This window comes from Rhamphochromis sp. 'chilingali' (assembly GCF_963969265.1).
Source record: "Rhamphochromis sp. 'chilingali' genome assembly, chromosome: 10".
In the NCBI taxonomy this organism is placed as follows: domain Eukaryota; kingdom Metazoa; phylum Chordata; class Actinopteri; order Cichliformes; family Cichlidae; genus Rhamphochromis; species Rhamphochromis sp. 'chilingali'.
In genome coordinates, this window is record NC_137937.1 from 21,042,374 (window position 1) to 21,066,974 (window position 24,601).

A 24,601-nucleotide genomic window follows, 5' to 3' on the forward strand; every position below is an offset into this window, starting at 1 on the left:
CTAGTGAGTTTGTTGCTGTTATGTTTAAAGTATATATACTAGCTGTGGGTCAAACTGAAGAGCTTTCATAGACCGCCCTCCTTCTCTTCATGTAGTGGCCTGAGCAGCATTTTGCATTGTCATAAATGAAGGCCTTATGTGTGGGAACATCTATTCACGAATACATCCTTTCAGTTTTGCAAATATAGCACACATTAGCCTCCAAATAAATCACTGCAGACTGTTTCAAATGACAAACACAGGCTTTGCATTTTGCTGTTGAGTGCCATTTTTTTTTTTTTTTTTTTTTTAAACTGCTGCAGTACCCTGATATCCATGTCATGTGTGACTAGACCTGCGTAGTAGAGCTCAGTTTGTATTCTGAGGTTGTAGGATAATTAATCACCTCAACCTTCAGACTGTGCATGCAGTAAAGCTGGAGCTATTTAACTCTCGCAGGTCTGATGCACCAACTGGGAATTTGTCAATTGAATTTACTCAGCATACCACAATATAAACCTATAGTTTAGTAGTCAGCAGACTGATTGTTTTCTTTCTTTCTTTCTTTCTTTCTTTCTTTCTTTCTTTGTCCTAGCAGATTATGTTTGTAACTTCAAACTCGTGCACAGTTGCTGCAGTTTGGCGTTAATCGTTTCTTTTGTTTGCTGCTTTCTGAGAGGGTTCGATCGGATGCACCGCCAGGGCTGTACTGCAGAGCTCTGGGGACAGTGATAGGTTACACTGCACAGTTTCTCATTTGCTTGTGGAGTGCCATGCTACTGGTTTTAACCTGCTGTCTCCTCAGTTTATCTCCTTGTGATGTATCTCAGGGGAGGTATGGAGCCAGTTGGCAATTACTGGCCAGGATTACAGTTATCTCCCCTGGGACTCATCCTGGCTCTTTGTCTAGCTTGTTCCCTCCACTGTTTCTCATTTCTTTCTTTACTCATGCACACTCCATCAAAATACCCAACAGCAAAACTGTCATCCCTCCTTTCTCTGCTGTCTGTTCTGAAACAAACTCTTTATGATGGAAATTGAGTGGTCTCAAGTTTACACGTCTTGTGATAAGAAAGGGCGTGTTTTCAATACATATAATACAAAAATCTGGACTTTTCATTTAAAACAAATAATTTACAAACACGAACCTTATAACATGTAATTGCATTACTGCATACTGTACATAGAGACAAGTAACTGATTATGGGAAAAACATGACCACTAGCTGACATCATTCGTGTCCTCTCGTGCTCGTACAGGAGAGGATGACTGCAAATCGATACAAAGTTGTTCTGATGGATCACCTTTGCCCCATGATGAAACATTAACCTTAAGGAAGTGGACTCTTCCAGGATGACAACGCCCTAATCCATAGGATATAAGGAGTCACTGAATATTGTGACAAGTATGAAAACGATGTGAAGCAAATGCTAATGAAGATGTTGAACACCCATGTGAGCTTTTAGGCAACAACCTCTACCACCTTCATCAAAATTCCAAATGAGGGAATATCTTTTTGTAGAAAGGATGCACTGCCAGGGACTTTAATTCATTTTTCAGTTGGCCCAGTTAGTTGGTTCACCTTTAAACCCTGAGAAGGTCTTAAAAAAATATAAGTGCTTTATATCATTTGAAAGCACTATCAACTTACCCCACAAAAAACACTCAATCTAAAAAAAACCCCAGAAAATCACTATATGTTTGTTACTATGGTTTTTTTTTTCTTCATTTAAGTCACCATCTGTAAAAGAGGCATACTTTCAGTGCTTTTTCCCTATGTTCCTAAAGAAGGAGTGTTCATGTTTCTAAAAGAGACTCGTATCCCAATTTGCTAATGTTTTCTGCAAAGTGACAGGTTTAGCTTTAATAAAATAAAAATAAATGTATCTTCCCTCTATGTGGATATCTGAAACATCAGGAAACATAAAGGGCATTTATGTTGAAATAAGAGACTGTGTCAGGGCCCGACAATAACCCGTTGTCCAAATGTATTGTCTCACACAACTGATTAGATATCAGGAAATTACCCTCTTTCAGCAAATATGGCTATTTTGACTGGACCTTCATTAGATCAGTATGAATAATAGAAAAAGAGTCCTGAAATATAACTTGACATTTAAAGCACACAACAAATTCTTTAAGTGCTATGATTATTTGAATGTAAGGTAATGCCACAGCTGCCCTAAATTAACAGTACTGGTAATGACCTAAATCATTTTTCATGTTTCTGCAATAGTTAATCCTCCAGTTTGTGCAAGCTTCATATTCCAAAGTATATTTTTAATGAAAATTTCCATTTGTCATCTCCTATGTGAATTTTCAAATTTACTGTTTTAATAAAAAAGCTGAAAAAATGGTAAAGCACATTATTATTTTTGATCAAAATGCCAGTTTACAGCTATTAGCTTGCATTATTGAACAGAAAATAATTGTCTTGGTGGTTAAATGTTGCACTTCATTCATTTCTGTCTAATCAGAGAAGTCTGGTGTAAAATTTTGTAGAAAAATCATGAATTTACTGAATCTCCTGTGTTTTCTTGTGTTCATAACAGGTGATCTAATACATTTGTTGAGCATGTATGTGTCAGCATGACTCTGTTTTGGAATTAAACAGTTTTCACTTCCTAATGTTGAAATGATGAATTCATTCTTTTTTATCGTCATAATAAATTCGATACATGCTGCAGGTTTCAAACCGGCCTCCACAGTCAGCTGCTCAGTTGTCATTGTGACTCGTAACCCCCCCCCCCCCCCCCCCCCCCCAAAAAAAAAAATGGGGGAAAAAGTTGTTTTTTTTCTCCTCGATAAAGCTATTTTAAAAACAAAAACAAAAAAACTAGTTGAATTAGCAGCATGTTACCATCATTAATCCAGAGGGACAGTGCATTTTTCACATTTTCTTTCTTTCTTTTCTTTTCTTTTTTTTTTTTTTTTTTTAAATATACGTCTGCATATTATGCCACAGGGTAACTTCTTGACAGCCACAGGCCTGGCTCCACTGATCTGACAACCTACCCTCAGGGACTCGCAGAGAGACGAGCCCTGACAGTGAGATGGCAAACTACTGCTCATCCAATTACATACTTCTGCTGCCTATTCTCCACCTTCCACTTCTTCCATCACTCAAAACTTGGGTGCTCACTAGAAAGATTGACAGTGGGGAATGAGTGAAGGACAGAGGAACCGTATACATATGCAGAAGCTAGCTGCTTTGTGTCCATGTAATGAAATGTTGTGATTGGACAAGCTATGACCTATACAGCAGACATGTGTGTAGCTTAGTTTATGCTAGACACAAATAATTGTTTAAATTTGGTCTGAGAAGGAGGATGAAGTAGGTAGACTTGGAGGTAGACTTACATTTGTGTTAATGCAAGGTTGTTCGAGGTAGTAGGCTGTGGGGGAGGTACTGAAGGTAGTTCACCCTTGAAGCATGACTGGCATGGTAATGACTTTGTTCTGAGAAACCATCTATCAACATCTCCTGTTGTAAGGGAAGTGGTTGGAGATGTAAATAGGTGGGCTAGGCAGTGGCGCCAATACATAAACAACATAGATCAGCATTTTAGTGACGTGGGTTTATTGTAAAAGCCATTACTAATTTGTTAATTGAAGTCCAAGTGATACCCACTTGGTGCCAACCCAAAGGATTTTCTTCTACAGTATTCAGTCTTGTCAAGTTGTGCTTAACGTTTTGTTTTTGCTGCATAGATCTGAAAGGATATTACAGAAAGGACATTTCTACTACTTGGGGGACACAAACTTTGTTTTCTGGTTTCTGCTTAAAGGTGCAGGGTGTCAACAGAGTAGAACCCAAATCCAAAATCTGAATTAGAATGATTTTTGGTTGGAGAATTTATTTTGCAGGCGGTGTACTGTAAGCAGTCTCTTCTGCACAAATATGCTTTGGTACATGTGACAGTTTATTTTTAAGTGGCATCACTGAGAGCTGTTGAACTCTTTGGCAGAATGGGGGTAAATAATATGAGCCAGGCATCACTGCAATTTTGGATGCCACGTATTTGAATTTAATATCAAATGGTCCCAGCTGTACATCTAATTTACCAGTGGAATGGGATCACCACCAGTTAGTGAAATCCCCCGTTATTTAAAATTTGCTCAGTGCTCTCCATGGTCATGGGCTTCTTTTTTTTCTTTTTCTTTTTTTTTTTTTCTTGTCACAGCAGCTCTCAAGTTATCCTGATATTATCCAGAGTCTATGTAATTTCACACTCTTAAACGTGGACGTGAGCATTACTGTTTGGCTTAGTTAGTGGTGACTTTACTAGGGTGACCATATTTTGATTTCCAAAAGAGAGGACACTTGGCCCAGTCATGAAGAATTTTAATAATACTGTTTGCTTAATTTTTTTTAAAAACATATTTAAAACATGCATTATCTGTGCGGTTAATGAATGGTGAAATGTAAAAGCTTATGACATTTTTTTAAGTCAACAAGTGCAAAAACAAACAAACAAAAAAAACCCTTAAAAACCTCTGGAATGAAAAAATGTTACAGAAATAATGCCTCATCTGTATAAGAAAAATTACCAGTGAGGTATTGTGCAATGGTTTCTGCTGTCTCATTTGGCGTTTCTAACCTCAATTAATTTTGTTTGCACGCCACCATTCTTCCAGTCAAAGTATGATTGGGAATATTTTCTCTGTTCCATGGTTACTTAAGTCTGAGAAATGCCACCGTACTGGATTTCATAAAGAGCTTCAGGAGTGACTTCCACTGAGTGTAACACTATCACACCATTGACAATAGCTTCAGTCTTAGTGCGGGCACTGCTGAACTTTTTAGTTTGGAAATGCTTCTGATTTTTTTATGGATTTTTAAAAAAATTTTTTTTATTATTATTATTTTTAGTAACACACTAGTGCAATCCATGGATCTATAGCTATTGGGATGCTTCATAGTATGAAATGCCAGTGCACCCTCTGCTGCAAAAACAGCATACATACAACAGCATCCTTGTTTTTCCCAGGTGTAACAAAGAACTCAATCAAGTTACCAGATGAAATTTCTCGCACAGCCTTTTTATGTTTTTATGTGTCTAAGTAACCTTTGTAAGACACACAAACGTCTGTGCCAGCTCTGCACACAGTGCACTACGCCTCCCATTTATTCCGACCGGAATGGTACGAGGGAAATTTCTTTTGCAGTTTGTCTGAAAAGATGCACTTGTGCTTTGGCGTCTTTTGAGCGCGCCGCTGCGCGCTCTGTCCCGTCTGTAAGCGCGGAACAACACTTAACACAGCAGTTCAGGGATGACGTTGCACATATCGGTCCTCTGTAGGATTATAGGAAAACCCGGACATTTTCATCCATCTCGAAAATCCCCCCGGACGACCTGGACAGAACGTGAAAAGTGGACATGTCCGGGGAAAAGAGGACGGTTGGTCACCAGTGGTTCTTAACCTTGTTGGAGGTACCAAACCTCACCAGTTTCATATGTGCATTCACTGAACCCCTCTTTAGTGAAAAATATGATTTTTTTTTTTTTCCCTCAAATTCAAGACATATGTTTTTTTACTGATGCACAAAATGAGCCGTGCATGTCACGGCGGAGGTTCTGCCAAACCCCTGAGACCGACTCACGGAGCCCCTAGGGTTCGAGCGAACCCAGGTTAAGAACCACTGCCCTAGACTTTACCATCCCAGCAAACCTGATTTTCAATGAGAAAGGAAGTTTCATGATTTTATTTGATTTCATTGAGGCAAAGTCTCCAATGTTTTGTGCATAACCTCAATGATTTATTAAGAAACTTGAGGCCCAGATTCATCATGCTATGCTTTTAACAGACGTTCTTGAATGTTGCTGTCGGTCCACAAACTATTCTCTGTTCAGTGAAATCATAAATGTAACATTGCTGTTAAGAAATATAGTTTTTTTTTTTTTTTTTTGTTAAATAAAAAACCTCTCAAACTATATAATCAAAAACAAAAGTTTTGAACATGCAGCAACTTAATTATCCAATTCCATAATATTTGAAAATGGCGAATTGCTGCCTTGTGGGATCGAGTTCAACGCCATAACAACTCAGCCACTAACTTTTTAAATCAGTTTAGAGCTGCACTGACATAGTCATGCTTTATCAATTTAGGGCTAATTTCATTAGCCTGTCCATATCTCTCTGAAGTTGCTCTTTGGGTCTTTCAGTTCACCTTTTTCACTTTGTCCTAGTTTTGTTTGCTCTGCAGTTTTAACACACAGTCCAGTCGATTTTGTGACTTTACATCGTCAGCCTTTTCCTTTTCTTTTCTTGAGTTTCTCTGCAGTGACTTTGCTGAAATTTTGTGTAATTGGAGACCTACTGTACTGGTAATGGGAGGATGCTGGTTTCATTTTCCAACCTAGGTTTCTATTGGGATTTGTTATCACTGCAGGGGTGCTGGGCTGGTCTTTGACAGGACTGCTTAGGTTTTATCTCTTTTCTTTCTAATGACCAGGCAGCTGAATTTCTGAAATCCTCCTGAACATGTTTACAAAGTCCCACACACGGTAGAGATCAGTGGCCTGTGTGTGTGTGTGTGTGCTGCATCTTACTGGATGTACTTTGGTTACCTTTGGATTAAAATGGACACCCAGGAATTCCAACATGGTGAGATTTTTATTTTATTCTGTATTCATCTTTTCTAGTTGTAGTACAGTAATGTACTACAACTAGAACAGAACAGAAATTTTTCATTTTGTCTATTTAACTACTGCAGTAGTAGTTAAAAAAAAATGATAGCACTAATAACTAGGGGTGCAACAATACACAAAATTCACGGTTCGGTTCGATACTTTGGTGTCACGGTTCGATATTTTTTCGATACAAAAAATGTTCATGCCTTTTTAATTTGTCATTTATTAAATTTTCACGGCACATTCCGCACCACATCTCTGTGCGTTCATCATTTGTTTGAAGCCAGCTCACCTCCTGCAACTACTTTTCCGAGAATACATGCTTCTTTTGTGGTTCGGACTCCTTCTGACATTTCTTTGGAGGTGGAGGAACATCACAGTAATTGTTTAAAGGAGCTTGCTTCTTCGACATCTTTCTAAACAAATGTCTGTCCTCCTCCTGAAAATCTTATGTATGCAAACACGCGTTGCAACTTCTTATCTTGTGCCCGTTTTTTATTTTGACAGCGAATGCGCACCTGCGGACCACTTATGTGCAGCCCTGGTTATTTAGCTCGTCATATTGCAGCCACAGAAATTCTTTTGTCCATGAAACCATAAAGCTGCACTTTCTTTTTGCCTTATAGTCTGATTTGTCATAACTTCTCCGTTTTGTGGTAAGCTTTTCTTTGGCTGTCACTTCTTCACCCTGACCTGTCTTATTTGGCTCAGCAGAACTGAAATATTGTGGCGAGCTCAGACAAGGAGGAGACGGAGGTATCATTTGGTCTTGCTTCCCGTGAGCTAGCCAGGGAGCACAGCCGTTTATTGACATCTGCAGAAGAACACTGCCGCTAGCTAACTGCTCAGCGCAGCAACAACAACAACAACACACAGGGCGCCCTCTGACCCCGGAAGGACACACCGTCGCAGCGAGAGGGCGTCACCCGTCACTATGGCAACATAAACAAAACATAACTGTACAAACAGAACCCCGAACAGCCCTGACCCGCTACAATATATATCCTGCTGCTTTTACACACGCACTCACATAACGCTCAGCGATTCTCTGCGCGATCAACCTCTCACATGTTTAAGCTTGCTGCGGGAGATTTCACTTGTCATGTTTGCATAGTAAGCTAACGATTAATAAGACTATGTCAGAGGAATTGGTGCGCAAATTATCATCACTCACCAATCAGTGCTGTCGCTCTCTATACACAGTTCACGCGATTGCAAAGTGAAAGCAAAAAACAAGGGCAAATTCAAACGCGATTTCAATATGTCACATATTGACAGTGGCTCACCGATGCCAATGACATAATTACCCAGCTACATTTCTGAAAGAATGCAAAAGCATTGACATATATTTTTCCTTCCTACGATAGGCCGACGGGCAGGGCAGAGATAGATTTTGGTAGCCCGACTGAAAAAATCGCTAGCCCCAGGACGTCGGGCTAGCGATATTGCGAGCCCTGTATCTGATTGAGGAATCACTCATCTTTGGAAAAGAGAGTTTATTACAGAGAAATGTCTCTTTCCAAAATAAAAGCTATACTATACGCTTCTTCTGGGCTATATTCTCAGCAGCATATTAAACATATCAGGTCACCATAAGGAGAATCCTGTGCTAACGGCTGTCTAAATGACTCAGGTAAAGTTTGTAGCATGCGTGCTTGTTGTTTTTGTCTGCTTCCACTTGTCTTTGCACTAGGATGATGTCGGTGTAAATGTGCAGTCATATTTGTTGTGTTCCCACTAATGCTGTCAGCATAAATCTCGTTGAAATGACGTTAACGCCACAACACGGCAAATCTCCGTTAACAAGCTACCACGGATCGCCCGTGCATGGGGCTGGACGGCCAACACGTTAACGAGCTAACTGCGCTAACACACTAGCTCCCACCCATGTAATTGAGCATTGCGTGGCACATCCAACATACTGTTTTTACTTTAGTCCATGACGCGCTTACCTTCAGGGTCATACGTCACATGAAAACCAAAATAGTTCCAAACGCCAGATCTGAATGAGGGTGGGGGAGGTTCAATTTGCCATGTTGCAAGGAGAGCTTAACTTCTGTCTCGCTAGCTTGCCCTGCGCTCAGTGAATCTGCGTTCGACTACTCCGCCTAGGCTGCACTGTCGAGCGCAGATCCACTGAGCGCTCAACACAGACAGCATCGTCAGAAGGAAAGTTGATAAAATAAATAAAAAAATTATTTTGTATTGTTCGATACATATGCGTACCGAACCGAAAGCACTGTATCGAACGGATCAATATCGATACGAGTATCGTTGCACCCCTACTAATAACCGTAACCACTGCAGTCACGGGAGGGACAAGCAATTAATTAGCAGTTGACTGCAGATTTCCCCAACCTTATAAACAGTACCTTTGCACAATGATGGAAACAGTTTCTTGGTCATTAATATGATCAAAGGTACTGTTTATAAGGTTGGGGAAATCTGCAGTCAACTGCTAATTAATTGCTTGTCCCTCCCTCCTGCAGTCAGCTGAGACTGAAGAAGTTACTTGGATGAGTAACGAAACATTTCTCCCACTGAAAATGCTACGTCCAGATGAACAAATTCAACTTTTGGGGATTTCTTTACCTGGATGATTGAGCATGCATCAAGACTTCTTTGTTTTTGTTTTTTGTTTTTTAGTAACAATACAACCTAGAAAACATGTTTATTACAAAATATGTTGATAACTTCATCTGAGGAACATGAACTTCAACAACTCTTCTTTTTTTTTTTTTTTTTTTTTTTTTTTTTTTTTAAACTCGTCTACTTTAATCCGTTGCTCCAGACTGCTGGGTTGTGGTTCGCTCTGCGTAGTGGATAGCTTTAGCTTTAGCCACTTGGTCTTTGTTAGCTTCCTTAAAATACTCATATTCTGCTAGATGAAAGTGATTTAAGTGTTTTTGTGGTGGTTCATTGGCTACTTTGGTGAACTTAATGTTTTGCTCACAGTGATGAGTTTCTACGCAAATGTTAGCATGTGACTGTTAGCATGTTAGCACAACTAACTAGCTTATCAGGAAAAAAATTCACAGATCCCAGTCAACTGGTGAATCTCTATTAAAAATAACATTAAGTTATTAGGTCTGAAAAATGTTGCTGTTATATAACAAGTTATTGTTATTAGTACTCAGTGCTGTATTTCACAAAAATGAGTCCAGTAGTACAGTAAATGGAGCATAGTTTTCAGGCACTGAATATGCATCTGTACTACTTTTTTTTTTTTTACTTTTTTTTTTTTTTTTTTTTTAAATCTCTGGACAATGCTGCTAGTCAAATTTGAACTTTTGAAGTAAATGATGTACAGTGGGGCAAAAAAGTATTTAGTCAGCCACCGATTGTGCAAGTTCCCCCACTTAAAATGATGACAGAGGTCAATAATTTGCACCAGAGGTACACGTCAACTGTGAGAGACAGAATGTGAAAAGAAAATCCATGAATTCACATGGTAGGATTTGTAAAGAATTTATTCGTAAATTAGGGTGGAAAATAAGTATTTGGTCACCTCAAACATGGAAAATCTCTGGCTCTCACAGACCTGTAACTTCTTCTGTAAGAAGCTTTTCTGTCCCCCACTCGTTACCTGTATGAATGGCACCTGTTTGAACTCATCATCTGTATAAAAGACACCTGTCCACAGCCTCAAACAGTCAGACTCCAAACTCCGCCATGGCCAAGACCAAAGAGCTTTCGAAGGACACCAGGAAAAGTATTGTAGACCTGCACCAGACTGGGAAGAGTGAATCTACAATAGGCAAGCAGCTTGGTGTGAAAAAATCAACTGTGGGAGCAATCATCAGAAAATGGAAGACATACAAGACCACTGATAATCTCCCTCGATCTGGGGCTCCACGCAAGATCTCATCCCGTGGGGTCAAAATGATCATGAAAACGGTGAGCAAAGATCCCAGAACCACACGGGGGGACCTGGTGAATGACCTGCAGAGAGCTGGGACCAAAGTAACAAAGGTCACCATCAGTAACACACTACAACGGCAGGGAATCAAATCCCGCAGTGCCAGACGTGTTCCGCTGCTGAAGCCAGTGCATGTCCAGGCCCGTCTGAAGTTTGCCAGAGAGCACATGGATGATACAGCAGAGGATTGGGACAATGTCATGTGGTCAGATGAAACCAAAGTAGAACTTTTTGGTATAAACTCAACTCGTCGTGTTTGGAGGAAGAAGAATACTGAGTTGCATCCCAAGAACACCATACCTACTGTGAAGCATGGGGGTGGAAACATCATGCTATGGGGCTGTTTTTCTGCCAAGGGGACAGGACGACTGATCCGTGTTAAGGACAGAATGAATGGGGCCATGTATCGTGAGATTTTGAGCCAAAACCTCCTTCCATCAGTGAGAACTTTGAAGATGAAACGAGGCTGGGTCTTCCAACATGACAATGATCCAAAACACACCGCCCGGGCAACAAAGGAGTGGCTCCGTAAGAAGCATTTGAAAGTCCTGGAGTGGCCTAGCCAGTCTCCAGACCTCAACCCCATAGAAAATCTGTGGCGGGAGTTGAAAGTCCATGTTGCTCGGCGACAGCCCCAAAACATCACTGCTCTCGAGAAGATCTGCATGGAGGAATGGGCCAAAATACCAGCTACTGTGTGTGCAAACCTGGTAAAGACCTATAGTAAACGTTTGACCTCTGTTATTGCCAACAAAGGTTATGTTACAAAGTATTGAGTTGTATTTTTGTTATTGACCAAATACTTATTTTCCACCCTGATTTACGAATAAATTCTTTACAAATCCTACCATGTGGATTCATGGATTTTCTTTTTCACATTCTGTCTCTCACAGTTGAAGTGTACCTGTGGTGCAAATTACTGACCTCTGTCATCATTTTAGGTGGGGGAACTTGCACAATCGGTGGCTGACTAAATACTTTTTTGCCCCACTGTATGTCTGGGTCTACCAGGCTATTACAACAAAGCCCCCAGGCAGAGATCCATGTTCCATCTGTGTAGTGTAAATGGTCTTGAAAGAGGTGATAGTGTCTTTCCTTTGAAGTCACAGCCAGCTGCCATGTTCTTATGAGAAAGTGTTTCTCTTTCCACTCACCACTACTATGACAGTCTTCCCGTCAGCTGCATAATGAACCTTTTCAACGTGACAAAGCATACTCTGCAGGCTCGGGTGTAGAAGCCCGCAGAACAGCATTCTACAGACATTAGAGCATTAGAGGGTCAGCAGGGTGGATTAGAGGGTGAAAAGAATTTCTCTCCACACTCGAACTTTTAACCTCACTAATACAGGAATATATTTTCTATGTCGAGATAAGCAGTGTCCCTCTCGTCCTCATTTTCGTTGCTTTTCAGCCTGTCTTCCCCTCCCATTCCTCCTCCTTCCATTTTGTCATCTGTTTTCTTTGCTCCAGTGGCAGCAGTAATTTTAGATGCCTCTCCTCTGGTGTGCTTGTTGGGATGTTACAGCTTTTCAACATGCCATAATGTGTCGAGAACAAGGACGCTTCCACCTAAGCTGGTGCTTTTTGATTTATCCCCACCATATGGGCTTGTTTTTGATTTATGATGATAGAAACGCCCAGCACAGATGTGGGGAAGTATTCGTGTGAAATCAGATTTGGAAGTGAATATATCTTGATTTAAAAAGTTCCCTGGTGGTTTTTTAAAAATGCTCTATAGCAGAGTGTCCTGGTGATCAGAAAGTTATGGGGACATAACGCATAAACTACAAGATGAACTATTTGATAGATAAAGTACCACACAGAAAAAAAAAATAGGAACGTTGGCTGTGACATACATCAAGTTCTCTGTCCAGAATCGATTGTAGGCTTAAAATCCTCCAATAAAATCCTTCATAATAGAGTTTGTTCTTCATGAAGCTTGTGTATAAATCATATTTGTTCCTAAAGCTTTATGGTTCTACTTCCTTTTTTGGATTTGCTTCTTTAACGATGTTGCTAGGCTGTTTGTGGACTCGTGTTTTTGCCCCTTGGTATATTTCCGTCTTTCTGTGCGTGTCCTTCTGCTTGCGGTGCATGTGTATATGCGTGTCACACAGCTGACACTGCAATACTGTTCTCATATGTTTTCTTTAACCTTGAGTAACCTCTGTTTAGACATATCACAGGGTAAGGCTGCTGCTGCTTCAAAGGTTCACAGAGCTCATGGTTACAGATAAGCTGTCCACATTAAATGGCATTATAAAACTTACACTACACTTTTTTTTTTTTTTTTTTTTTTTTAAAGAGACTGGCAAGAATTTCTTTAACTGTTTAAGGGACAGTTGTTTTCAGACTGTCCCTTAAGAAAACAAAATAACTGTAAGAACTGTGGCCCAGTAACCTCACATCTTTTCTCGGTTAACACTACAGTGTCTATAAAAAGTTAACTGTGTCATAGGTTGGACAGTGACATTCACAGAACAGTTGAGAAATCAGATATTTCTTTGATTGCACAAGTTCATTAGATATTTAGGAAAACTTAAGAAATGTATTTTCAATTAGGTATTAATTGTTCTTTATTTTTATGTGACCCATGCCATTTAGATGACTCAGGGGACGAGGAGCCCACGTCCCAGTCAGACCGCAGCGAGATCCAGGGCACCCTGAAGATACTTATCAGCAAGCTCGATGACCTCAGCACGTGTAATGACCTGATCGCCAAGCACGGGGCGGCCCTGCAGCGCTCCCTGAGTGAACTCGAAGGCCTGAAAGTCCCTGTGGAGGGAGGAGAAAAAATCAAGGCAGTCAACGAGCGAGCCACCCTCTTCCGCATCACTTCCAATGCTATGATCAATGTAAGTAGCTGTGACAGACCGCGCTGCAAGACACGGCAGGGGTTAGCAGTGAGTGATCTGTGTCCCACATGCTTTGGTATGATCAGTATGACAGGAGTGCCAGTCCTGGTTTGTGAGCAATGAGAGATGAGATCAGTTCACAGTGTAGTGTGTTTAAAGAGACCAAGGCTGCAGGCATGGAGGTCGACCAGATCCTGATACAAAATACCCTGACTTGTGGGGGACACAAGTCAGGGTACTCCTAGTGGCAGTTCCAATCCTGCCTAAATGGGGAGGGTTATGTCAGGAAGAGCATCCAGGGCCAAATCATCAAGAATAAGATTTCCATACCAGATTGGTCGGATTTAAAATCATCGCCTCCGTTGCTGCTGGACATGGATGAAGGGGAAGGAGAACAAGGAGAGGGTTGTTGAAAGAAGAGGATGTTAAGATAAGGAGAGATTGAGGTAGATGATTTGTTGTATACATCATTTAAACACTAGTACCTCAAACCAAATGGGTGCCTCTGGCATACTTTCCTCCCTCCATAAACAGATAGAAATATTGTGTACAGAGGCAAACAGAAGCTAGCCACAACCACTGATGAGTCTCTACAGGGAGTGCAGAATTATTAGGCAAATGAGTATTTTGTCCACATCATCCTCTTCATGCATGTTGTCTTACTCCAAGCTGTATAGGCTCAAAAGCCTACTACCAATTAAGCATATTAGGTGATGTGCAACTCTGTAATGAGAAGGGGTGTGGTCTAATGACATCAACACCCTATATCAGGTGTGCATAATTATTAGGCAACGTCCTTTCCTTTGGCAAAATGGGTCAAAAGAAGGACTTGACAGGCTCAGAAAAGTCAAAAATAGTGAGATATCTTGCAGAGGGATGCAGCAGTCTCAAAATTGCAAAGCTTCTGAAGCGTGATCATCGAACAATCAAGCATTTCATTCAAAATAGTCAACAGGGTCGCAAGAAGCGTGTGGAAAAACCAAGGCGCAAAATAACTGCCCATGAACTGAGAAAAGTCAAGCGTACAGCTGCCAAGATGCCACTTGCCACCAGTTTGGCCATATTTCAGAGCTGCAACATCACTGGAGTGCCCAAAAGCACAAGGTGTGCAATACTCAGAGACATGGCCAAGGTAAGAAAGGCTGAAAGACGACCACCACCGAACAAGACACACAAGCTGAAACGTCAAGACTGGGCCAAGAAATATCTCAAGACTGGTTTTTCTAAGGTTTTATGGACTGATGAAATGAGAGTGAGTCTTGATGGGCCAGATGGATGGGCCCGTGGCTGGATTGGTAAAGGGCAGAGAGCTCCAGTCCGACTCAGACGCCAGCAAGGTGGAGGTGGAGTACTGGTTTGGGCTGGTATCATCAAAGATGAGCTTGTGGGGCCTTTTCGGGTTGAGGATGAAGTCAAGCTCAACTCCCAGTCCTACTGCCAGTTTCTGGAAGACACCTTCTTCAAGCAGTGGTACAGGAAGAAGTCTGCATCCTTCAAGAAAAACATGATTTTCATGCAGGACAATGCTCCATCACACGCGTCCAAGTACTCCACAGCGTGGCTGGCAAGAAAGGGTATAAAAGAAGAAAAACTAATGACATGGCCACCTTGTTCACCTGATCTGAACCCCATTGAGAACCTGTGGTCCATCATCAAATGTGAGATTTACAAGGAGGGAAAACAGTACACCTCTCTGAACAGTGTCTGGGAGGCTGTGGTTGCTGCTGCACGCAATGTTGATGGTGAACAGATCAAAACACTGACAGAATCCATGGATGGCAGGCTTTTGAGTGTCCTTGCAAAGAAAGGTGGCTATATTGGCCGCTGATTTGTTTTTGTTTTGTTTTTGAATGTCAGAAATGTATATTTGTGAATGTGGAGATGTTATATTGGTTTCACTGGTAAAAATTAATAATTGAAATGGGTATATATTTGTTTTTTGTTAAGTTGCCTAATAATTATGCACAGTAATAGTCACCTGCACACACAGATATCCCCCTAAAATAGCTAAAACTAAAAACAAACTAAAAACTACTTCCAAAAACATTCAGCTTTGATATTAATGAGTTTTTTGGGTTCATTGAGAACATGGTTGTTGTTCAATAATAAAATTATTCCTCCAAAATACAACTTGCCTAATAATTCTGCACTCCCTGTAACTGCTTTTTTGTTTGTTTGCATGTTTTTGTTTTTTTGTTCTCTTCTGTTCTCTGTTTCACAATTTTTCTCTTTTGTGCAGTGAAACCACAGCATCTTTATGTAGCAAATTGTTGTTCGCTGCTATTTAACGTTCAAAATCACATGTAGCAAAACGCAGGCTCCAATATGACCAAGTTGGTCATTACTGCCAAATGTTTTTTCTGATTACGTGTATGCTCTACTGTAATCTGGCCCAGTTTCCATTTCCTTTACAGTGAATATTGTGGTTTTAGCTGTCTGTTAGTAATGGATGACAGTTCATATAGAATTGAGGTCATGCAAACGTGATACTGGATATGATAGTGGGTGGGGGTGACAGGAATAGCCCCAGCTCCCCACTCTTCTCAAAACCCTGACCCTCCCTGCTTGGTGAGGAATGTTAGAGCCTTCTGGACTACAGTTAGACTGACAGACCTGGTCTGACTAAAGACAAATCATACAAGGTTGGTCTTTCTTTCCGCTTCTACGAGTGGCTTTGGTTTTGATTGCTATTTGACTTCTAATGCATGACTTTCAGTTGAAGCTTTTTTTTTGTTTCGTTTTGGTTTGTTTGGGGTTAAAATAATTTACTAAGATTAGTTGCATTTTTGGTTGCAATTAGTTTGAACTTATCAACTAATGTTTTATAATTTAAAAATAAAAAGTTGTAACGAGGATCGCACTTAACATTGTGTAAAAGGCCAGTGCTCAAAATGATGAGCCCGTTATTGTTATTGTTTTTTTTTTTTTTTTTATTAATTGACTGGACAAGCAAAAAAAAAAAAAAAGATCCTCTTGGATTGCCAAACTCATTAAAATGCCATTTGGCTTGCCAGGAATGTGCTTTTAATGAGAAATCAATGTTGGTCCAAACTCCCTTTAGTGCAAGGATTTCTACTGCCACATTTTTGGCGCCTACAAAGAGGCATCCTAAAACTTTATTTTACCCATGTTAAAATGGTGTTGACATGTAAAGTGTGAATAAGGAACAGAGGAGAGAGAAGGTGGATTGAGGAAAGCTGGAGGCCATGATGTAAAGGTACAACTGCACGCTCTTATTAATCTGGCCTTGGGAGAGGGTTTAACTCTAGTTCGTTCAGCAGTAGCCTGACTCTAATGGCACATTTACATGCATTTACACACGTACTCTTTCAGGGTTATACAATTTACACATGAACATCAACTTTAACCAAGTTTACTTTAATCTGCGCTACATAGTTCCTTCTGCAGAGTTCACCGGGACTGTGTGACTCTTGGTGTTTAATGTCAACCCTCACTTACATACATATGTACTCCTGCTTGTTCATTCAGTTTTTTTTAGCCTTTATCAACCCCGTACTTAAAACACCAGAAGTCACATGCAGTCTATGCTTATAGTGGAGAGTCAGCGTTTAAAAAAGTGGAACTGTCATATTTTCTTCAGGGGGTGTTTGAGTTTCATATGATGGTTATTGTCTGGGGAAGTGGCCCACATCGTCACATGCATTTGGGACATTTAACTGACTCTAAGACATTAATATTGAAACATTTGTGCAGGGCTGTTTAGGGTAAGAGACTAACCAGGCATGGTAAGGTGATCTGATATTTCACTTCTTGTGTTATGATCATACTGCTCTACTAACATTTTGGATTAATGACTGTGTAATTAGGAAATTTGATCGTCTTTAATGATCAATTTCTAGTTTAACTTATTTTAATTTAGCTTTAAAAATGTAAGTGTTTTTCCTTGCTCTATAGTTTGTTAAGATAGTTTGTTGTAAGCCTGTTAATAATAGCGTGGATTTTTTTTTTAATTTACAAGTGTGTCTTAATTTTGGGCAATATCTGGTTTTTCAGTATTTTTAAAATGAAGCTCAAGAAATAATCATAATTTTGTTTTGGGGGGGGGGTTGTTATTAGCCTTATTCAAGAGTACCAAGTATCCTTACACAGGTGGGCATAAATCAGTAATATGACCAGGATGAAATGCATGAAAGCATACATTGCTCTGGTCAGTAGGAATGTGAAAGGCTCTATGATATGATAATGATTGTGCATCACAGTCAACTGCAACACAATTAACTTGACTTTTTTTGTAGCAAAAATTATTTTAAAAATGTGTATTTGTAAGGAATTAAAATATTAGGCTAAATGTCTTAATGTCCCGGCCTGTTACTCTGACAAAACCAGACATCCGAAGATGTAAGTTATGAACATCTTTGGCTATTATAAGACTTTGTTGTCCAAATATGAATTGGAGCAGTGAGAAAGTAATAGTTGGTAGTTACAGCTCCCCTTAGCTTTACTGGGTATACTTGATAAATAAAATACAAAACAAAAATCTGTTGTTTGAAACTATTTACAGTACCTATACCACCACCCGGTATACGGTTAATACCACAGCTGCCCTAAGTTAATAGTGTTGGTAATTACCATTCTTTGTGTTTCTGTAATGATTAATCCACCAGTAAGCTCAAGCACTTTAATTGAAATTGTATTTATTAATGCTAAGATATAATTGTTGTTATCCATAATTTCCAAATGTACTGTTTTACAGAAAAGCTGAAATAAATAATAAAGCATGTTGGGTTTAAAAAAACAAAAACAAAGATACAAAGTCGCAGTTGTTTGTATCCATTTCTGAAGAGAAAAATTTGTCAAATTTAGTTAAATCTAACTTCTCAGAGAAATCCAGCGTTCCGGCTTAAATTGGGTATTAAAAGCGTAAATTTACCTAAAAAATAACACCATAAATTTTTAGTTTCAAATAGCTGTTTTTTTGTTTTTATGACAGGTGGTATAATACTTCTGTTGAGGGCTATATAGTCATAACTTTTTTTCCCCAACAAAACAAAATCCAGACTGCAGTTCCATCATACTAAGAGCCCAGATGAATTGAACTGTGTGACACTTTTGCCCCGAAGGTTTTTAACCTTCAGCCACTATTTTATTTAAGTGGCTTAAGCTACCTCTCAGCAGTTCCTCTCAATCTCTTCTTGTGATGACAGTGTACCACAGAATAAAGTCAAGTCAAGACTTCCATAACATTTGATTTGTGGTTGCTTTTAAAGCCATGTTTGAAAAACAGCTGGATAACCCCACGCTGAGAGATCAGGGAGCATCACATGACATTTTTAACATGTATGGAGTCAGCTGAGAGGTGTTACTTGGGTTCATTGACCTCTGTGCTCAGTGAGCGTGAGTGGAGCATGTGCTGACATGTAATATGTGGTGATCTGAAGTAACCTCTCTGTCTGAGCAGCAAAAGCAGAAGAGAAACAATGATACCCCCTCTTGACGCAGATATAGAGCCTTATGCAATCAGAGTGTTAAACGCAGCTCATCAGTGACTGATGTTTTCTATGTTTACAGTTTGCTCCAAGGCGCATTTGCCACAGCGGGGAGACGGAGTAAATCTCGACAGACAGCTAATTAACATATTTATGATTGCTCGAAAACCTTATGATAAGCCGCCTTGATTACAACACATGACACAAATGCATTTACGGCCCTTTCCATCCAAATCTTCTTTCTCTTGTATTGTTGCCAACTGTGAGGAAAAGTGATACAGGATTTTTATCCCAACTGATTGTTTCCATTTTGTTAAAAAAGTTGTTTTTAACAATTCCCCCCTCAGGATGTGTTTTACATTGATTTATTTTTCACTCCTGTCTTCTGATTATCTGCTCGTGTGTTTCTGTTACCCAAGGCGTGTCGAGACTTTTTGGACCTAGCCGAGACTCACAGTAGGAGATGGCAGCGGGCTCTGCAGTATGAGCGAGAGCAGCGTACCCATCTAGAGGAGACCATTGAGCAGCTAGCCAAGCAGCATAACAGCCTGGAGCGAGCGTGGAGGGAAGCACCCACGCTTGTTTCCAGCGCACCCAGTGCCCCTACCACCAACAAGGGTGAGACTGGCTGTCTGTTAGTCGCTCCTGTGGACCTTAGCACGGGACTCATACCAATAGCTAAAGGTCACACGTAGCCTTGGGTTTAGTATTATAGACTCTCCTCATGTGGAGGACAGAAGTTTTGAGCTGTGTCAGAAGATTTTAATTAGACAGCAGTTAAGATGTAAATAGTACTTATCTTAAGAGTCTCTTTGGTTAGTTTATATTCTCATGAGTTTTTGGCTGGAAGTGATCTAACTTTTAGCTATGCTCTAAAAAAGTTACACAGAAAAAGCCACAGTTTATATTTTGTAAAAACAAATTGAGCACCCATGAACTTAACCTGGGGACCCATTTCCAGCCCTCCTGTGATCTCTGTCTCTGATGTTTATAATGAGGGTTTAAAACATAGTTGAGTCCCTCTTCCTTCCTTTAACCTTAAACGCAATTGTTAATTCATACAGAGGATAATTATATTTTAACCACTTAGGCAGAACATCAGAAACACCAGGTCCTGTGGGAACCACAGTTTCTTCAAACTTTCATTACCTTTTATACTATTTTTGCCATTTGTCACTACTTGCTATCATAATGGCAGATATGAAATTTGAACCTTTAACACAGTAAATGGTTAGTTTAGAGTTTTTATTATTTATACATTATACAGAGCTTCTACACAGCAAACATACTCCCTCCCCTTTCCCTCTTTTACCCATTAATTGTACTTTATATAAACATTTGTGCTTCTCACTTGGAAGCTGGTTAAAACCCATAATGGATCACTGAACACAGTGAACGTACTGAGTGCTAAATAGTCAGTACTAAATATAAGAAGCATGCCCTGAGGTACTTGCATCATTCAGGCTAGTTACCCAACAGGAACACTGCCAATTTTACGATTAAGCTAATTATTCCCCGATTAATCACCACTGGTATGTGATTATATGCCTGTCTCTCCTGAACACTGCAGAATACAAACTCACTGTTTTTCACTGGGATGTCTGTGTGGACTCATAAATGTATATGTCCACTTGAAGGGAGTGAGAGGTCACGGAAAGAGGAGGCAAGTGATGAAGATGAGGATACTGAGTACTTTGATGCCATGGAGGATTCCCCTGCGTTTATCACAGTGACTGCCAGTGAGAGCACGCAGCACAGGTCAGTCTCACACAGGAATCCGTGCAGTCTCTGCTCTCTTTTTATGTATTCATTAAAAATGCACTGTAAGAAAAAATGGATATGAGAAATATAGTTTAACCATGCACGCTCCAAATTGTAAAAACTGCGAGTTTGACGCTGGGTGACGTCTGAGCGGGGCTCTGACGATAGCTGATGGCATGAGAAATCGAAGAGCGGCGTGTCCTTTTCTGTCATGTGTTCACTTTCGGTTGTACAAATAAAAACCAGCCTTAGACTCTCACAGCGGTCGGTTTTCCTGCAGACAAGTTACCCAATTTTTGTGTCATGTGACATATCCGTCAACTCCAGTTTCACAGTATTCATCTGCAATACTCAGCAATCTCTCCCCTCCCTTGTGTATATTGTGTTTGCATGTGTAAAGGGGAAACAAGAGCGTGAGGGGATTTTGGCGAGATTGTGTCCTGCGTCGCTGTAGAAAATACTTTCATTTTGTTCCAGGCGATCTCAGAGTAATTTGAGCGGAGCGAGCGGAGGCCATCCCGGTGACTGGAACCAGGACGACCATGTAAGTGTCTTCCCAACATGCCTAAATAATGGCACTGACATTTGTTAAAGGAGCAAATATTTGTAATCTCAAAATAGATTCATTTCTGCTGCTGCTGCAAAGCTCACACCTCATTGATTTATTTATGTAACATCTTCACTTGCTGCTTTCACAAGTATCCTTCCCTGCCGTGCTTAAAGAAGGATGCAAGGATACGCACACAAACTTTGCCAGTGGTTTGAATCATTTAGTACTCAAACATCTGTTCTTCTTCTCCCTCAGCTCTTTCTAATATTTTTCTCTCTCTCTCTCTTACACATCTGTGTCTTCTCTCTTTTTCTCCTGTCTTTCTCTTGCTCTGTCGCTACATCTGGAGATATGCTGCCAAGCTGTCCACAAAATTGAAAGTATTGTCTCAAACTTGTATATCCACCCTCTTCTCCTCACCTAATCCCAGATGTCTCCAAGCTGTAACGATGTGTCAGGAAAGGAGCTTCAGCCGCGCAGACAAAGGCGGAGTCATATCCCAGACAAACCCAACTACTCCCTCAATTTGTGGAGCATCATGAAGAACTGCATCGGCAAGGAGCTTTCTAAAATCCCCATGCCTGTAAGTGTAGGCGTGCTCCCGGTTCTTCTTGCTGGCAGGTAAATCTGTAAGGATTGCATCTTATGAGTTTCTCTCCGTTATCTTCCTTTCAGGTAAACTTTAATGAGCCTCTGTCGATGCTGCAGCGCCTCACCGAGGACCTGGAGTATCACGAGCTTCTAGACAAGGCAGCCCGCTGCGACTCCTCACTAGAACAGATGTGCCTGGTCGCTGCCTTCTCTGTCTCTTCCTACTCAACAACGGTCCACCGGACAGCCAAGCCCTTCAACCCCCTCCTGGGCGAAACGTACGAGCTTGATCGCTTGGAGGAATTTGGCTACCGCTCGCTGTGTGAGCAGGTAATGGCACAGCTACAGAGAGATTTTGTTTGCATGCTTCCTGATGTGCACGCACAGTTATTCAACACACACACACACACGACGGTACACAAGGTTAAACAGAGCCTTTGTGTTTCTGTGTCCTCTCAGGTGAGCCATCACCCACCTGCAGCTGCACATCATGTGATTTCCCAAAGAGGCTGGACCTTATGGCAGGAGATCACCATCGCCAGCAAGTTCCGAGGCAAATACCTCTCCATAATGCCTCTGGGTAAGACCGCTAACAAACTTCATGCGTAAATAATAATTATATGCCTGCTGTGTTGTGCTATGTAATAGAAAATCATGTAAGTAGTGAAATATAAATCTTCTGAGGTGGAAATGCATTGCCTGTGCTCTGAGCATTAATGTGCTGGATAACAGATTCAGAAGCACAAAACCAAACAATAATGCGCAACTGCAAATTAGCAATAAAGCAGATGTGAGAATCTGTCTTTTGTCGCCGTGTGTCCCCAGGTGCCATTCACCTGCAGTTCCACGCCAGCGGGAACCACTATGTGTGGAGAAAGGTCACCTCCACAGTGCACAACATCATTGTGGGCAAGCTGTGGATTGACCAGGTCTGTTTATTATGTTTAGTTTATCGACATCATGCCTTAATACCACTGAGCTTCCTGAAAAGCCCGTAGATATTTTCTTCTAGCAGAAGTGTGTGGCACAGACCAGCAGAGTAGGACTGAAGAGGGGAATCAACGTAAAGCTTTTTAACAATTCAACAAGTAGCTCCACAGTATCCGGGGATTTGTCTTTAGCTTTGATCTAAATAACAACCTCTTGTTTCTTTGAGATGCCCCAGTTATAGTGTGGAGGGAGGTTTGAGGGGCAGGCTTCACATGTGTCTATTTGGAACTATAAAACCCCATCCACCTCCTCCACCTACATTTTTTTCCCTGTCCTGCTTTCGTGTGTCACATCCATCTGTCAGTGTGCATTTGTGTTTGAATGCTCATTTTAAAGAATCCATGAAGAAGAAAAACACAGATTATATCCACTGGAATATAAGCTCTTGTGTATAATAACAAAGCGTCAACCTGTTCCTAACATGAAAAAGTAAAAGTACAAATATCCTAAATTACTGAATATTTGTAGTATTTGTTTCTTAAAGGTACTCTACAGACTTGAAATACATTCAATTTCAATTCAGTTTTTTTTTATATGGCACCAAATCACAGCACTCACCTTAATGTGCTTTACATTGTAAGCTAAAGACACTACCATGATAGAGACATAACCAACCCCATGTCCCTCTATGAGCAAGCATTTAGTGAAAATTGGAAGCAAGGAAAGGAAACGATCTAAAAATAAATTACTCACATTAGGGTCTGTTTTCTGATCAAATGTACAAATGCTATCAGTTTTTTGTCCTTTTGAGTGTAACAAAATCACCAGCTCTGTGTTGAGATAAATGTAGTTTTGTCATCTCTGTATTGTATTATTCTCTTCAGTATATTCACCTTCATTCTCTTTGCATTGTTCTGCCACTCGGCTGTCCTCCTTTGCAGAACGGGGTCACCCAAACAGCTTCATATTAACCTACAGCTACACTCTCTGTGGTTGGCTATAGCGGAGCACAATTGTCAGTAATAAAACAGCTGAAACAAGCGAGGCACTGACAAAGAATGTATTTTTACATCACAATCACACCAGCATAAACCTTCATTTTCTCCGCATGGTGGCTATTTTTAATATTTTATTTATTTGTGGTTTAAAAAAAAAATAATAATAATAATAATAAATAAATAAATAAATAAATATATATAAATAAATATATATATATATATATATATATATATATATATATATATATATATATATATATATATATATATATATATATATATATATATATACACATATATATATATATATATATATATATATATATATATAGATAGATAGATAGATAGATAGATGTCTGTCTGTCTGTCTGTCTGTCTGTCTGTCTGTCTGTCTGTCTGTCTGTCTGGTCCAGACTGACCAACCTGTGCACTGCCTGGATTGATTACAAGAAGGCCTATGACTCAATGCCCCACAGCTGGATACTGGAATGCCTAGAATTGTACAAGATCAATGGGACCCTAAGAGCCTTCATCAGGAACTCAATGGGGATGTGGCGTACAACACTAGAGGCCAACTCCAAGCCCATAGCACAAGTTACCATCAAGTGCGGGATCTACCAAGGAGATGCTCTGTCCCCACTGCTGTTCTGCATAGGCCTGAACCCCCTCAGTGAGATCATTAACAAGACTGGCTACGGATACCGACTACGGAACGGAGCAGTTGTCAGCCACCTCCTGTACATGGATGACATCAAGCTGTATGCCAAGAGTGAACGAGACATCGATTCACTGATCCACACTACCAGGCTATACAGCAATGACATTGGAATGTCGTTCGGACTGGAGAAGTGTAGTCGGATGGTAACAAAGAGAGGGAAGGTAGTCAGAACTGAGGGGATTGAACTACCAGAAGGCAACATTGCAGACATAGAGGAC

General features: G+C 40.4%; 1 protein-coding gene across 1 annotated transcript in view; it reads left to right on the forward strand.

Moving 5' to 3' along the window:
* Positions 1-24,601, forward strand: part of osbp2b (oxysterol binding protein 2b) — a 55,257-nt gene that overhangs the window by 21,121 nt on the left and 9,535 nt on the right. The window contains exons 3-10 of the mRNA XM_080893651.1: positions 13,138-13,388; positions 19,255-19,453; positions 20,473-20,593; positions 21,074-21,140; positions 21,577-21,729; positions 21,822-22,067; positions 22,197-22,317; positions 22,563-22,666. Of these exons, the coding sequence (XP_080749777.1) occupies positions 13,138-13,388; positions 19,255-19,453; positions 20,473-20,593; positions 21,074-21,140; positions 21,577-21,729; positions 21,822-22,067; positions 22,197-22,317; positions 22,563-22,666 (1,262 nt within the window). The remainder of the gene's footprint in view (positions 1-13,137; positions 13,389-19,254; positions 19,454-20,472; positions 20,594-21,073; positions 21,141-21,576; positions 21,730-21,821; positions 22,068-22,196; positions 22,318-22,562; positions 22,667-24,601) is intronic.